Source organism: Geospiza fortis, unplaced genomic scaffold, assembly GCF_000277835.1.
Source record: "Geospiza fortis unplaced genomic scaffold, GeoFor_1.0 scaffold186, whole genome shotgun sequence".
Classification (NCBI taxonomy): domain Eukaryota; kingdom Metazoa; phylum Chordata; class Aves; order Passeriformes; family Thraupidae; genus Geospiza; species Geospiza fortis.
Window position 1 is genome coordinate 6,186,406 of NW_005054331.1, and position 16,135 is coordinate 6,202,540.

The window sequence follows — 16,135 nt, forward strand, 5'->3', positions numbered from 1 at the left end:
TCTTTATTCCCCTTGTTATCTGGCTTCATTTCTTGAGACTGGTGCATAGCAGAATCACAGACTCCTTGCCTACAGTGAGACTGTGGTGTGCCTTCATAGTAAAATTGTTTAGGTTTAAGGTCATAGAGTCTAACCATTAACCCAGCACTGCCCCATCTACCACTAAGTCATATCCCTGAGTGGCACATTTATAATTCTTTTAAATACCTGCAGCCTGTTTTAAATAGTCCACCACTTCCCAGGGCAGCCAGTTCCGGTGCTTGACCACCCTTTCAGTGCAGATTTTTTTCCTAATATCCAATCTATACTTCCCCTGGCATAACTTGAGGCCATTTCCTCTTGTCCTGTCACTTGTCATGTGGGAGATGAGACCAACCCCTACCTGGCTACAGCCTCCTTTCAGGCAGGTGTAGAGAGTGATGAGGTCTCCCCTGAGCCTCCTCTTCTCCAGGCCAAACAACCCCAGCTCCCTTGGCCACTCTTCATAAGACTTGTGCTCCATACCCTTCTCCAGCTTCATTGCTGCTCAGCACCTCAATGTCTTTCTTGCTGTGAGAAGCCAAAACTGAGCACAGTACTTGAGGTGCAACCTCACCAGTGCCAAGTACAGGAGAGCTGCTTAGCAACAATTACATGGTCCCTCCTCTGGAGGCTTTTAAGCCTATGTAACTAAGCTTTGCTCTTTTTTAAACCCCAGGATAAGTGAATTTGCCACAAATCCATAATTGCTTTCCTCTACTTCCTCGTTCTTTCCAAAGTAAAACCAACTGAAAGAACTGGTTACTTTGTCTCAAGCATTGGGATATAGGTACAGTAGGATCAGGAAATGTAGCTTTCATAGTTACAGGATGGATTTTGAAGGATGCAGGAACTCTTCACAGATGCCTGTGCAAATCACAGCAGTACATTAAAAACTGACCCTGTTCCAGGCACAGAGCTTGGCAGCAGTTGTTGACCCTTTGTATAATAGGAACAGGATGAAAGGGATGATTCTCATAAGCTTGCTGCTCCATCACTAAATTGTCTTCATAACCTTTTTACAAGCTTACCCGAGTGTTTATTTTAATTCCTCTCTGTATTGTTTTTCTTTCCAGATTTATTTAAAATACATTCTGGATTACCCTCTTGGTGACAAACTGAAACCCAATTTGGATTTCATGCTCGCACAGCTGGAGTGAGTTTATATTCCTGACTTGTAGTCACTGTTCTGTGAGAATAGAACTTTGTTTTTAAATATGATTCTAGTATGCCAAAAAGCTCTTTTTAATGAGCAGAAGGCATGGATGAAGTCTTCATTTTCCTGCTTGTAAAACACTTCCCTTTTCCCAAGTCTGGCTGTTTGATAAGCAAATGCTTTTTTCTAATCCCTGTTTCACTTCGTTCTTTATTTGTTTGTAAGCAAAAGTTCTATGGTTTGCTTAGTGGTTTACCACCTCCACTGGCTGTGAATCATCATAAAGTTGCCCTAGGACACAGTTGAAATGGAAAATCCAGGAGGAGTAAGGGAAGGTGCATTTTTAGGGGACTGCTGTCCCATGGCAGTGTCTCAAGTGCAGTTGCAGGCACAGTTAAAATAACTGTACCGATTCCATAGGAGTGTTGTGCCTTCAGCCTCCTCCTGAGCTCTGCCCCTCCCTTGCTCAAGGTGACAGCAGTTTACCAGGCTGCCCAGCACAGTGTGGCTGTGCTGACTCAAGTAGGCTGGAACCCTTCCTGGGCTGTTTGTGTCCCTGTGCTCATTCTCTGACACACAGAGCTCTTGTCCACAGTATCAGGCCAGGTCTGGTAGCTGTTGTAGAAGGATCCCTATCAGTGTGTGTTTCTGGAATTGGTTGTTGTAAATTGTTGGCAACTTCATAGGAGGATTAACTCATTCCTAACAGTTAATCCTGTATTTCTTCACAGGTATGAGTATGAAACTGGGAGGGAATCTGCACTGGAGATGATTGCGTACCTCCTCGACACGTTTCCACGGGTAACGAGCGCCCCCTGGTGTTCCAAGAATCAGGCAGTTACTGTGGTTTGCAGTAACAGCATTTTCCAAGCAGTTTATTTTGGAAGCACTTGCTAGTTCCTATTATCTCTTATCATGAGCAGAACATTCACTTAGCTCCAAAGAACCTGGCTTTGCTCCAAAAGAGGAATGACATGCTGGAAAGTCTGCAGTACTTCTTTGCCTAATGTGCTCTGTTTGCAAGTAAAATAAAGCTGTGTCAGCTGGAGTTTGGATAAACTCAGTCGTGATTTATGGCAGGAAGAAACACAACCAGTTTAGGAAACAGGGTAGGAATGGAAAGTGAGAGTTTTCTCACTGTAAGGGTTTTTGAATATTCATGAGAGATTGTTGACAGAACTGGTGTGTTCTGTTTGGTTGGCCTGACAGGAGAGGAAGGGCTTCTCAGTGGGGTGGATTAAAATGAAAGCTAAAAAATAACTGTGCATCTATACAGGATCACATAGGCAAAATCCTGAGCTGCCTTGAAGCTCTGCAGCTGGAGCTTAACTGTGCATTCAGGACACTGGGAGAAGTGCAATCAAACAAGAATTTGGAAGGAAGAGAAATTCTGCACAGTAAGCTGTGCTTCAGCACTGCCTGATGATTTAATATTTCAGATTGGTTCCTGGGAACCCTTTAAGGTGGCAAAGAGCTGCAGTCTCTGAGAGAAGGACATTTGGGTGTTGCTGCAATGCTGAGGACTTAAGCCTGTTTCAGTGAGAATTGGGCATGAAAATGCCCTTTAAGGTTTCACACTCACTTTGCTGACCCAGGGATATGGTAACAAGTCAGAGTCAAAGCAGGGCTGGGGCTGCTGTACATTCCCTGTATGCTCCAACAACAGGGTCATCCCATTTTAGCAGTTTAGCTGCCTTGACATGTAGCCTACTCAGGGCTAACACTGCTCCTGAATATAGTGCAGCAAATACTCCTCTTTTTCTCGTTAAATGCTGAAAGCTCCTTGGGTATTTGGTTGATAATGGTTGTTTCTTTCTAGGATCTCCTGCACAAATACTGTGGGCTGTTTTTTCTCTCTCTTTGTATGATGATGATAAATGATGACTCAGCCAAATGCAAAAAGATGGCGGCTTTGACATGTAAATCTCTTCTCCGTAAGATCAGCAATGAAAAACAAGATCTGATGTTTTCACTGGTCACTGAGTGGTTTCACAGCAAAAAGGTACTCTTTGGTTTTTTCACTGACCAAGTCTGAACTCTGTTGGAGGGCTGAGTAAGATTAAGGCAAGTGAGAGATTGCTAGTACTAGAGCTGGTGGGTTGGTGGATTAGTTGTTCCTGACTTCGAGAGCAAGAAATGGTACAGCTTCATAAAGCTGCACAAATAAAGGGACCTGCTGATGCTTTAGGTCAACCTACAGGCTCTTCCCAGCTGCATTTTGTGGCTTTCTAACAGCTCCACTTCTGGCTCAGGTATTTCACAGTGTAGTCTTTGCTCAGGTAAGAGGTTTGAGCAAATTCCTTAAAGCTCTTCTGATCCCAGCATTTTGTGCTGACTTTATCTGAGACATGCTTCGTTCTGTTGCTGGCAACTGGAAGGCAGCAAACCTGTTCTTCAAGATCTGCTGTTTGGATCTGAATGCTTGGGTGATAAGCTGTCCTGTAGCTGAACCCAGGTTCTGTCCCTCTACACTAGTAGAGTTAGCATTCTTCAACACTTCGAGGTTTCCATCCTAGTATGTTCAGTTTTGGTTTGTAACTGTAAGCTGTCTATTGCATTGTGAAGAGTTGCAAAGTAACTCGCAGATTTCTGCAGTTGGGATTTCAGCAGCTCTAGCATTCAGTTTTAGGGTGCATTCCCAGGGATAACTTGTGCTGCCAGGTGCTTTTATACCTTGCTGGCAGCATCTCCTTTTTCAGTATACTCTGAAAACCAGCTTCTCTTAAGGTGCTATTGCTACAGGCAGAAAGTAAGGGTTGCTACCAGCTCCTGCACTTGGGAGCTGCAGGAATTGAGTATGAGAGTTAAATTTTTGTTATTTTTTGTGTGTCAGAGCTCACACAGGAGGTTGGCTGCCCAGGCATGCGGTTTGTTTGTTGAAGTGGACGGAGTAATGTTTGAACGGCGCCTTGCCGCAGTCCTCACTTTGATTGAAAAAGAAATCAACCCAAGTAGATTTGAAAATGTAAGTAACTTTTTGCCATGCATGAAGCTCGAGTGAAGAGAATTAAGAAAATGGAAAAAGGGAAGAAGTATAGGAGAGATTTAACGGTTGAACTTAACTGTTCAAGACTGAGGAAAGACACAAAACACATACATCTGTTCTGAAGAGGACCTCACTGACCTAGAACCTTATTTTTTTTGCCTGTAAGCCCAAATTTGATGTCATATGTCAGAGCACAAGGGGAAAAGAAACTTTGCAAAGCCACCTGGCCTGAGCCTGCAACCATACAGTGTAACCAGCAGATATATTCCTTGCAATGTGGGAAATGTGTCTGCTAGCTGCAGAGATTTGTGTTAGCATTGCATGTCAGGAGTGCATGGCATGTGACTGCTTTGTCCAGTGTTATCTACAGCTTTAACTTTCAAAGTACTTCATGTACTTTAGGACCATGGTTTTGTTGTATGGAAAATCTTTTTAGTGCACTTGATTAACTCAGAATAACAAGGCTGCCTCAGATTTTCCTTGGCATGTGATAATCCCAAAGGGATCCCAGTCACTGTGCCTGGGGAGTGGCCATGCTGTCCTTGCACAAGAGAGAAGAGACTCTCAGGATCTGTAAATTGGCAAGAGATGAAAATAAAATACCTGCAGTGAGGAGAAATTTGGTGTAATCACACCCTGTGCTGTGACATGTACTGACAACTGACATCAAGCCAGCTGGTGGTTGCAGGCAGGGTGAGGCCCACAGGCAGCACACACAGTGTTGTCATAACAACTCGGGGCTTCCCAGGTGATACAGGCAAATCTGCACTCAGCTGGGCTCTGATGATGAGAATCAAATCTGCACAAGTACATGCACAGACAATGTGTGTAATCACTTGCATTTAGAAGCCCAGCAGTTTGTTACTGTCATATCTGTATAAAAACAAGAAGAATGATTCTAATACAGTCTCCTGCAGAGATTGTCTCCAGAGGAAATGCTTCAGTGGAGGTGCTGCTGTTCTGTTTACATTGGGAATTCAGTACAAGTCAGTCTTCTGGTTATTTTGAATGATTGATCTGAAATTTATCTAGTGAGGACTAATCAGGACTGTCCTCAGGTTCTCATAAGTATCTTTCTTGACTTGCTGATTTTATTAGATAACTGAAGAAGAAGAGGAGAAGGCTGCAGATAGGCTGCTATTCAGCTTTCTTGTGCTGGTAAAAAAGCTAATCACGGAGTGCAACTTGATTCAGTTAACCAAGCACAGTGATGTTGTGAGCAGGATCTGGGGTAAGTATCATTCAGGAGTTAGTACAGCTTTGCTCCAAGAAAGATTCTTTGTGTGCCTTGTGGTTTTTCACACGCTAATAGAAATGACTGAACTTTATTATAGAAGGTTTCCATTCTGCAAAATGCTAACACACAGCAGTTATTGGGCAATGAAAGAGAAGTTGCTAATGGAAAAGGTTACATGGTTGATGAAAACAACACACCCTCTGTCTCAGTTGCTGGGAAGTACTTTCTATTAGCCACAGAGCAAATAATTGGAAACTATTGCATGTTTCACCATAATTACATTCTCTTGGATGAAAACATTGAGGTCTCCTGAGAAAATGAGATTTCCTTGATCACACATACCAGCCAGAAAATGATGACACATGGTAATAGTGCTCTAAATAGTGTGCCTGTCAGGATGTGAAGACCTGGAAGTTACTTGATTCAAGCAATTTCCCTGTGTGTGAGATGATAAAATATGAGGCTGGTTATTGCCATTTTGTTGCCCTTATTTTAACTGCTTCATTTGCTGCAATCAGAAGCCCTGATGTGGCTGGTTAGTGACTTTGAAGAGTCCAGCCTGCCAGGTACCTTTAGTGAGATAGCAGATAATCATTATCCTGGATCTTGCTGATGGACAGCTTGGACAGAGGTGAGACAGGAGAGCAGCTCCATTTCTTCTCTGAAGCATCCTCGGCCTCTGTGCAGGAGTTTGATTTGACCATCAGCAGCAGGCCCAGCTGACACAAGTCTCACAGCAGCCAGTCCCCCAGACATCATGGGCAGATGAGATGTGGCACCAAGTCCCTGAGGGGACTGTAGTTGTTGCAGAAACATGACTTGCCTGATCACTGTGGGGACATTTGGCTACCTATAGGTTTTTGCTGCTCTTCACTTTGGCGGGATTGAGTTGCTACAAAGTCTTTTATTATATTCTGAGCAGATGAGCACAGTTAATTTAATTCACCTTTTTATTGCAGCATATGTTGCAATAAAATTAAATTGTTGGGAGTGGCCTTGTTCTATTTTTGCTATCAATGGACCATCTCCTTTGCTGAAAGAGGTCTTCTTTTCCTCAGATCATGTCCAGTCTCACCTGTGGTATCCCCATAGCTGGGTCTGGCTGACAGCCACTGAGATCTTTGGCTTGTTGTTTGCATCTTATAAGCCAGAAGATCTTGTCAACAAATGGAAGGAAAGAAAGTCAGGGAAGAGAAAAAAGACACCAGCAGAGCTGTCTGCATCCACAGTCTTCTTGACTGCTGAACTGGACAAAAAGGTAATGATGTCCATACTACCCCTTCACTGTGCTCATGCCCATTCCCTGACTGGGACATAAAAATAGTTCATAGTTTGGCATGCATGTTTCTCTTTTAGTCACTTGTCTGCTGTCTAATCCTCATCACTTAAAGCATTTGAGGAGGTGTCTCTGCTGCTGGGAGGGGGCTTCTCTGGGGTCTTATTCTCAGCAGCACAAAAATACCTTTCCAGATTGTAAGATGCAGGCAGAAGTTGTGTTGATCTTTGGTCTCCCCTGGGAACTGCCTTTGGTGACTACAAAATACTGCTTTGAGTCTCTGCTGCCAGCTCCCTTCAATGGAGTCATTCCTTTCTCATTTTTTGTTTCCCCAGATGAAGGAACTCGCGTTTGCATTCTGCCATCAGCTGCAGTCCAAGTTCCTGGACTTGTCTCTGAGTGAGCAGGTAAGGGCAGGAGCCTGTCTGGGGCTGCAGGAGGGCACAGAGCAGGCCCTGGCACATGAGGGATGTTGTGTCCAAGGTGGTGGCTCAGGGTGGATACACAGTTCAGAGCTAGCTGCTCTCTGTTCAGGGCATGGTCTGTCAGGTCAAGTCTTGGCTCTTACATGCCCTGGTGCTTACAGAGGCAACCCACAGTGACTGACTCCTCTGTTTCCACACTTCAGGTTATAAAGAATTTACTTTTTGTGGCCAAAGTTGTTTATTTGCTAGCTCCTGCCTCAGAAGGTAAAGAGGCAGATGGAGAGCTCAGGTGTGAAGTGGAAGAGCAGGAGGTCTCAGAGGATGAGAGAGATACTTCTGCTCAAGGAGAGGAAGAAAGAGAGGACACACAAGAGAAAGGCCAGCCAGCCACACTGCTGTGGTTAATGAAGAAGCTCTCTGTCATGGGGAAGAGAGAAGCAGCATATTCCCCGAAGGTCCCTTTAAAGGTAAGAACATGTTGGTCCCACTGCTTTTGATGAGGTGGGCACTTGTACAGGACGGTGGTGCTCTGGCTCTTTGCTTTCAGGGGACAAGGGGCAGAGGGTGCTGTGAGCTGGCACTGAAGCAAGGATTAGTAGGTGCTGAAGAAACAAGCCTTTCATTTTGGGGTTCTCAGGAAAGGCTTGTGCCTGTCGTTGCTAATGCTTCCAGCCTCCTGTGGGGTGGAGGAAGAGTGGTAAACACGAAGGCACCAAGCTGAAGAGAACAGAGAGTGCCTTTGAATGCCCAAGAGTGCTCATGCAGGCAGGGGAATGGCAGCGTGGAGTAACTTGCTAGGAGGAGGAGGGGGGAGGTGTGGGAGAGCATCACGAAAAGCACTGTGGTTCCCCATGGGGCAGAGACAGGTTGAACTTACATGTCTTCAGCTGTTAAGAACAGTGAGAACAAGCCTGTTGTTGAAAGTGTCAACAGCTGCCAGCCCAGTCCCAGCTCACACAGCAGGGGTTGTCTCTCTAAAGGCTGTACTTGGATGTAGTAAGACCTTGAAACAGCAGTGAGTTTGTGACTCAGGTGTCTAAAACAACACCTCCTGTGCTGAACAGTGATGCATGGCCCTCTGGTAGCAGTTCAGTTAGGAAGCTTCCTTCCAGCTTTCCTAACTTCATGTCCCACACACTTCTTTTCAGAGAAGCTGCATCTTTAAGTTCCTGGGAGCAATCTCAGTGGATCTGGGGCAAGACAGGATCAAGCCCTACCTTCCAACAATTCTCACCCCTCTGTACAGGGAGCTGAACAGCAACTATGCAGAGCAAGGTAAGGGATTTCCCTCACAAAGACGAATGTGCATCACAGCTATGCCTCAGTACAAACACTACCTGCCATTCCTTTTGTCTGTTGAGGCATTGATACTGTAATCAGTGCATTTCACCTGCTTGCTGCCTAACCAAAACACCAGGAAGGGAGGAGAGTGTATGTCAGCTGAAATAGAAACCTGCATGTTCAAAGACTGGAATGAAGTTAGGAATGCTCCTGTGTTCAAGTGGGTAAAGCTTAAGCATGTGGGAAAAATGTAGTACTCAAAGGTAGGCTCATGGTGGCAAGACTTAGAGAGTCCTTGCTGAAAGGAGCTTGGAAGAACTGTTTGAGAGACCAAGGGAAGTATTTGCCCTGCTCTCAGTTTTCCTTTGCACCTCTTTGTAGCCTTTCACCCCCAGTATCTTTTTTTCCCCCTGAGATTGTAGTTAATACATTGCCACTAACTAGTGATTCCAACAATTCAGCCAGCCCTTGTTTTGCTTACCAAGGGTGCTGACTGGAATAATCTTTATTTCCAACAAAGCCTATTTCACTAGAAGCCTACTGGCTATATATAGAAAGAAAGCCACTTGTTATTACCTTTGGAATGACTTCACCCTTCTAAAAAATTTTTTTGCTTCTCAGAAGCTTTGTTTGTTTGTTTGCTGGTTGAAAAGCTACTCTCTGGGAAAGCTGGTGGAGCACCAGCAGAGTTCACAGGCACTGGTTTGGGCAAGGTTTATCAGTGCAGCCATCCTTCATTAAAGAAAGAGGAATCCATATTGTGCTCTTGGCTTTTGTTCCATATGCTGAAAAGATAAAGTAAGTCAATTTTGTTTTAATAGATCCAACACTGAAGAACCTTTCCCAAGAAATCATAGAACTTCTCAAGAAGTTAGTGGGGCTGGAGGCCTTTTCGCTGGCCTTTTCTTCTGTGCAGAAACAGGCCAACCAGAAAAGAGCAATGAGGAAAAAGCGGAGGGCTTTGCAGGTAAGATTCCACTTTCTCTTGAGAGAAAAAGAAATAGGGCTTCTCTAAAGGCTTGAGAGATGCCCAGGAAAGGGAATTTGAGGAAGAACTTCATCTCTAATTAGGACAGTTTCATCAGTTCCTTTATGAAACTTGGAAGAAGCTGTGTATGATCGGCCTCTTGCACAGGTTCTGGCTGACAGGGATGGTTTCCTGCTTACCTGAAGGGCAAAGCAGCCTGAATACCACTCATGTGTTGTCTTAGCAGTCACCAGTTTCTCAGAAAGTTCATGATTTTCACAGGGACTGCTGTTTGTTAGTTGTCAGTGAACTAACAATGTACTGTTTTTCTTTAGACTGTAGCAAATCCTGACATTGCTGCAAGGAGGAAGCTGAAGAGACACAAGAATAAAGCAGAAACCAGGAAAAGAAAAATTGAATCCCTGCGTCCTATGTACAAGGCCAAGCGACATCGAAGTAATGCCCTAAAAGATTTGGCAATGGTGGAATGAAAAGGCTTTTCCTTCCTGGAGGATTAATTTATGAAAAATAATACTGAGTTAACTAATTACTGTTTTAAAAAGTACTTGCATATTTCAATTGTATTTATTAGTATTTTTATGTCCTTTTTCATCAAGGATCTTAAATAAAAACTTCTAAATTTTTTCCAAACCTGTATATTTACTGGAGCATGTACAGTTGAATGGGCAACAACTATGGTATTTTATATTAAATTTTACTTAATTTGTAAGAAATGAGTTCTGTGATGATTGCATTTCTGCCTGTGAACACACTAGTCTGCCTCCTGACTTTGACTTGGCCTTCAGTTTCTGCAGCTATACTGAGCTATTTACCTGCCACTTCTGGCTGAGAGTGCAGGAACAGCTCATGAAGGTGGAAGTTAATTCAAGTCACTGCCCTGGCACATCAGGGCAGTAGTGTGTGCTGAAGGCACTGGTTTTCCTTTCAGACACCACTGCATGCCATGCTGGCAGCCAGAGATGCAATACTTGTGCTCTCTTGCTGTACTTCACTGTAACAGTGTGTCTGCACTGAAGGTGCATCTCTGCAGGTGTTCAGCTACATGGCTGCTGGAACTGGCAGCCCTTGGACTCGTTTCCATAAAGCAAGCAGCAAGCAAGCAGCCTCTAAGGAAGCAACACACCCCTGGGTATAGCTGACAGTTCCAGATTTTATTAGTGTTCTATCTACACCAATATGCTGGCCACCAAAACCACCAATGGAAGAGGGGATGACAAAAAAAAAAAACCCACCAACTTTCTCAGCCAGTAAGACTTTCATACAAATTAACATAAGTACATTCTTTAAACAAAAAGTAAGAAATTGAGTAGCATAATGTACACATTCACTTATTTCAGTTTTACAGTTGAAGAGAGGCATCCACATTACAGAAGTCAAACTCAAATCTGATCTATTTACAAGTATATGTGGCCTGAACATACTTAACTGCAGAAAGGAGGATGCTGGCTATAGCTGACACTTCCTTGCACTGGTCAGTTTTGTATCACTGCCTGCTCTTCAAGGCCTCCACCAACCTAGGAAAAAGGTTAAGTCAGTTTACTGAAAAGTCATTTCATTTCTGCTGAAATACTTCCAGCAGAAAACCAGTCATTCTTCTCATCTGGACTCTTACGTCAGACTATCCACAAATCCAGTCTTATTAAAAAAAACCCCAAATGTGTAAAATTAGATATATGAATGAAACATAACTAGACTGGTACTCACCATTCCATTGCTTCATCAAGCCCTGTGCCTTTAGTTGCAGAGGTTTTGAATATCTGCCATTTTCGGTCCTTCAAAGCTGGTAAGCCAAGGGCATTTGCCATTTCTGTGGGAGTCATGGCCTGTTCCATGTCCTGTTTATTTGCAAACACCACCAAAATGGCTTTCTTCAGCTCTTCTTCCTAAAAAAAAAAAGAGAAATCATGGAAGTTGTTGCAGAGACTTCTATGGAATTTAAGGAGAGAAAACCTATATAATAGAAAACTGTACATATAATAAAAAAGAACTTCAGGAGCTCTGAATTATTTTGTTAGCTGATTTCTGTTCTGTAGAAAATTCTCCAGTGAAAGAATGGTGTTTATTTTCAATTCCAGTATGATACTGGAATTTCAATACCAGTATGAAACGGCTTCCTATAGGAGCAGTTTCAAAACATGGCCAGCCCAGGTTATGAAACAAGTTGGTAGCTAGATTTAACAAGGCACATTAAATGAGCTTGCAGGTATTTTGGGCAGCAAGGCAAGAGAGAAAGGAAGTGTTGCTCAACTCACTTCCATTACCTTGTTCTTCAGCTTCAAAACATTGTAGGATGTCAATTACTAATGACTGTCAATTCTTCAGGGCCTGATCTTGCCACACTGCAGTATTGAGCAGCTGTCCTGGCAGGCAGGCAAATTTTCATATGACTGCAAGGCTACATGAAAATAACTCTCCAGATAATGCTGCACAAACCCATGAAATACCTGCAGAGTATTCAGTGCTTTTTCAGTCAGAAGTGCTGCATGGGCTATGCTGAGGGCTGAAGTTTCACAAGTGAAGGTGAGCTTCACTTGGTTCACTGAATCAAATTTCATATTTACTCCAAAAAAAAAAGTTTTAATTTCTCAATTTGTTTCACTGGTAACAACTGTGATCCTTGTTTTCTTACCTCTAACATAGCAACAAGCTCTGATTTTGAAGTGCCAATTCTGTCTCGATCACAGCTGTCCACTACATAAATGACAGCGTCTGTGTTTGAATAGTAACACCGCCAGTAGGGCCTGCAGAGGAGACAGAAGTTCCAGTCATGTCATTTGCATCTTAGCAGTTCCTTTTAGCTAGATAATTAAAAACAGATCATCCAGAGGAAGTAAAAACTGTCTCTGGGGTGAAAAGCCACAGGAGGCAAGTAGATTTCTTCAAGAGGCTACAAAAACTAACAGACAGTACAAATACTTGCCGAGGCACAACAAAAAAAAAAAACACCCAAAAAACTCCAACCCAACATAAAGCAAATAAAGAAGAAACTTGTAAACAGGGAAAGAACAGACATGCTGGGGACAGATTTATTTGGGAATCAGACTGCAGGATATCAGGTCCCTAACTGAGGCACAGAAAAGCAAAGAAAGTTTAAAGACATAACCAAAGAAGGGTCACCAGAGAAATCTTAGATGAATAATTAATACAGGCAAGTAATTAACAAGGATCAAAACAAAACACCTTTTTCAGAATTATTGTACTGAAACAAAAAGGGAAGGAACCTTTATCTCACTAACTGCACCTTCCTTACTAGCTAACTACACTGCACCTTGCTACTAAGCACTGAACAAGGAATCACAAGGGGGTCATACAGGGGTACTGTTAATGACTCATTACAAAACTTGTGAAGCTTGCTAAAAAATTACCATCTATACCTAAATCCAACTTCACTACTCTTAAGAATGCAAAGCTAGGAAGTATCTTTCTGGGTTTTTATCAGCCCCTCCACTCTTTCTCAGAATGCTACTCAATTGCCTACTACAATAAGAAATTTGTTTTTCAAAGTAAAACCAAATACAAATGAAAACACTGGCTTGTTTTCTCCAATCTGCAGTGCATCACAAGTTGAATTCCAATAGATGAAAATGCTCTCCTGAGAATGGGCTTTTTAAAACTTAACCAATTTTCAGAAATGCCTGCTATGAGAATTCTAAGAACTTGGCACTTTTTAGAGAAAGTTAATTGACTTTAAGAAATCTATTACCTTATGCTTGTCTGTCCTCCTAAGTCCCAGACTTGGAATTTCAGATTCTTGTAGGTCACCGTCTCAACATTGAAGCCAATGGCTGAAACAAAGTTAAACAATTTCACTGTCTGAAGAATATCACAGCACTCAGTTTAAGATTTTCAGACCTGAAAATTCTAAGTAGCTCATGCCCTTTGAAAAGCTACCCCAACAAACATGACTCAAAATAATGCAGATATATTTCTTTTGAACTAATAAAACCACATTGTAAACATATTGTAGAGATTTGTAAGAAATGCTAAGGTTGTTAAAAATCAACACTAGTGTGTCTGAAGTCATCAAAAGAAACAGAGCAAGGGTTAAAGAACTGGCCTGCTGTGATAACCAAGTACACAACTGACAGCAAGAGAGCACTAAGGAATGTGTCCTTCTGTCCACACAAGGTCTGCACTCTTTTAAGAGCCACAGCAGAACCAAAGCAGAACCAACTTCTCAGGAGAGGACTCGGTACCAATGTCTGGAAGATGGCAACAAGGCTGCAGTGTCATATATGTCATTCCTTGTCCTGCCAGCCCAAAGAAACACAGCACAGGGAAGTGAACAGTGGGCACAGGCCGGTTAAAATTTATGGAGGCTGAAATAAGCAAAACCCTCAGGCAAAAAGATTATGTCCCAGCAAACTGTTGGCTTCTAAAAGGTAACAGAGGCCTGAGCAAAGTGACATTCAGGAGGAACACAACAGACATGACAGGGACATAAAAAAGTCAAGCACCCCTTGTCCTTCATGGTACACAGAGTGATCATGGCCAGAACACTTGGGCACATACACTGGGTGGGTGTGGCTGCATGAATGCCAAGTGATGAAATCAGTTGCATTTTTTTAAACAAGCATCATCTTCTCTCTTGAAAGCTCACACTGAGTTTTATTACATTTTCTACAGAATGTAAAGTTAAATCATCTGATTTCTTCTTCTCCATGTTAAACAAAAGTGTATATATAACCCTTGTCAAAAAAAAAAAGGTACACCATCCTATGTACAGCAACAATGACCTCTGAAGTTCACATAATAGCTATATTTGGAAATAAACTAATTATACAGTCCACATTTACCATCTATTGAATGCTGACCTACCACAAGTAGTCTGTGAAATCATGCTAACAATCTTGAGGTCAAATGCTTTTTGCATTTTGCAAGGCAGCATAAAATATTCTTTTGTAATACTTTTATCCAAGGAAAGTTCATAGCTACAACAGTGCAAGGCTCCCACAACATAAGGTCCTTTTGTTTAAGAAGGAAGCATGTAGTAAGTTCAGCTGGCAAAATTTCTGTGTCAGAGATACAGGCAAATCACAGGCTCCAGGTAAATACTCTCCCTGTGGGCAGATCACTTACTTGGAATGGTGGTAACAACTTCTCCAACCTGTAACCTGTAGAGAATGGTTGTTTTTCCTGCTCCATCCAGCCCCAGGATGAGAATCCTCATCTCTCGAGTTCCAAACAAACTGGAAAAGATGGTGGAGAAGAAGCCCCCTACGAAAACCAGAAGAGAAAGACATTTCAGTGTCAGCCAGCTCTGTGGAGGATATGCAAAGGCAGACAGACCAAACTCATTTCTTACTGGCCTACAAGACATTTCTCTTGTCCAGTGAAAAAGGACAAGTCCAGGCTGTTGCCCAGATGGCTGTGTGCTCAACAATATCATGTCCTCCTGGTTTATGCTGCCATTTTGTGATTTTATGGTAGCTCACTCCAGCAAATCACATTGCAGCAGCATCAAATCTCACTGCAGTTACAATTTTATTTTTTCCTTTTCTATCCTTTGCCAAAATATGAGTCATCTTCTTTTTGGCTTGTATCAGACTCTACCTTTTCAGTGCCAGAGACAATACAAGGACCAAAAGAAGCCTGAAAGAATTCAGCATCAGATGTCTATGGCCTTCCACAGGACCAACCACTTATTTTTTTCTTAAAATTAGGTATAAATCAGTTGGTACCTATTAAATCAGTTCATTACAAACAGCAAAGCTACACCAAATCAAGTATGTTAATGCTACAGAGAAGTCTAGCAGCTGATTTTAAATGTCCTTCTCATTCTTTTTTTTTTCAAAACTGGCTTGCCTCAGCATCTCATTTATTCTCTAAATGCATGCAAGAGTACTTGTGGCCAGGCTAATATCTGATTTATGCCTACTAGATTTTTATTCATAAAAAGAATACTGATGTTCTAAGCCAGTAACAATTCCTTTTTTTCTAAAGATTTTTATAACAAACATATCTAATATCAAATCATAACTTTGTAAATACACTTAAAGCCTGCAAAATGTAATGAAACATCCAACAAGTCAGAGTCACTGACAACACTGACAAATGTATCAGAGACAAATTAAGAAGATTTGCAACCAAAATCTTACTGAAAGATACTTTGATAAAAATTATTCCGTATGTTTGCCTGTCTAGGCATCTGCTTTTCTAGGGAAAGGAGGAAGCAAAGCTTATACTTCAGAAGCAACTCAGACTGATAACAGGTTGCTTTATTTCCCCTAAGCTCATCCCACCACAGAAGCCATACACGCTATAGAACTGGAAAACAAGGAGAAGGTATAAGGGACCATCGGTTGCCAGTCTGCAGAGTGCTGCTCATGGCACCTCTTACTGCCAGGCAGGCAAATAACCTTGAGAACTAAGCTGGAAAAAGGTATTTCAATAGAAACATCACAAGTAGAAGGTTACCACTGGTTGCATGGAGGCCTAAGATGTAAAAATTCTTTCAGTCCGTAACTTTGCTTGCCGCCAGACACCTCTCACTCCCTCATTCTATATGCTATTGTGTATGTTTTTCCCACACTAAAACACTGCTCAAATACCACCTGCAACAGGACAGGTTCATCTCAATCACTCAACCCTCAGATTCAGGGCCTCTCTTTAATATACCCTCGACTTCATTTACTGGTCTGCAGGACCTCCTCTCCTAATCCGCTCCTTATCAGCAGTCCATTACAGACTCGATTCAGAGTTTGATTTTGCCAGGTGTCAGGAGCACAGCAGCCTGAGGATATGACCGAGCACACCGTCCTGCCGCTG

The 16,135-nt window shown here is 42.5% G+C and overlaps 2 protein-coding genes across 3 annotated transcripts in view; one reads left to right on the forward strand and one right to left on the reverse strand.

The window, feature by feature from the left end:
• Nucleotides 1-10,076, forward strand: part of UTP20 (UTP20 small subunit processome component) — a 76,277-nt gene extending 66,201 nt beyond the window's left edge. The window contains 11 exon segments of the mRNA XM_005421668.2: nucleotides 1,095-1,174; nucleotides 1,906-1,975; nucleotides 2,994-3,176; nucleotides 4,008-4,139; nucleotides 5,259-5,391; nucleotides 6,456-6,655; nucleotides 7,009-7,080; nucleotides 7,302-7,565; nucleotides 8,247-8,373; nucleotides 9,201-9,346; nucleotides 9,682-10,076. Of these exon segments, the coding sequence (XP_005421725.2) occupies nucleotides 1,095-1,174; nucleotides 1,906-1,975; nucleotides 2,994-3,176; nucleotides 4,008-4,139; nucleotides 5,259-5,391; nucleotides 6,456-6,655; nucleotides 7,009-7,080; nucleotides 7,302-7,565; nucleotides 8,247-8,373; nucleotides 9,201-9,346; nucleotides 9,682-9,837 (1,563 nt within the window). The 3' untranslated portion in view covers nucleotides 9,838-10,076.
• Nucleotides 10,077-10,497: 421 nt separating this feature from the next.
• On the reverse strand, nucleotides 10,498-14,702 carry ARL1 (ADP ribosylation factor like GTPase 1). 2 transcript variants are annotated; one of them, XM_005421621.2, is made up of 5 exons: nucleotides 14,447-14,603; nucleotides 13,071-13,152; nucleotides 11,997-12,108; nucleotides 11,072-11,250; nucleotides 10,498-10,881 (listed from the first exon to the last, which is right to left on the reverse strand). In XM_005421621.2, the coding sequence occupies exons 1-5, from the start codon at nucleotides 14,535-14,537 to the stop codon at nucleotides 10,851-10,853; spliced, it is 495 nt and encodes a 164-aa protein (XP_005421678.1). In that variant the 5' UTR covers nucleotides 14,538-14,603; the 3' UTR covers nucleotides 10,498-10,850. The 2 variants fall into 2 exon arrangements, with proteins under 2 accessions (XP_005421678.1, XP_030913382.1); XM_031057522.1 differs by lacking the exon at nucleotides 10,498-10,881 and having other exon boundaries at nucleotides 11,068-11,250; nucleotides 14,447-14,702.
• Between the last annotated feature and the right edge of the window lie 1,433 nt (nucleotides 14,703-16,135).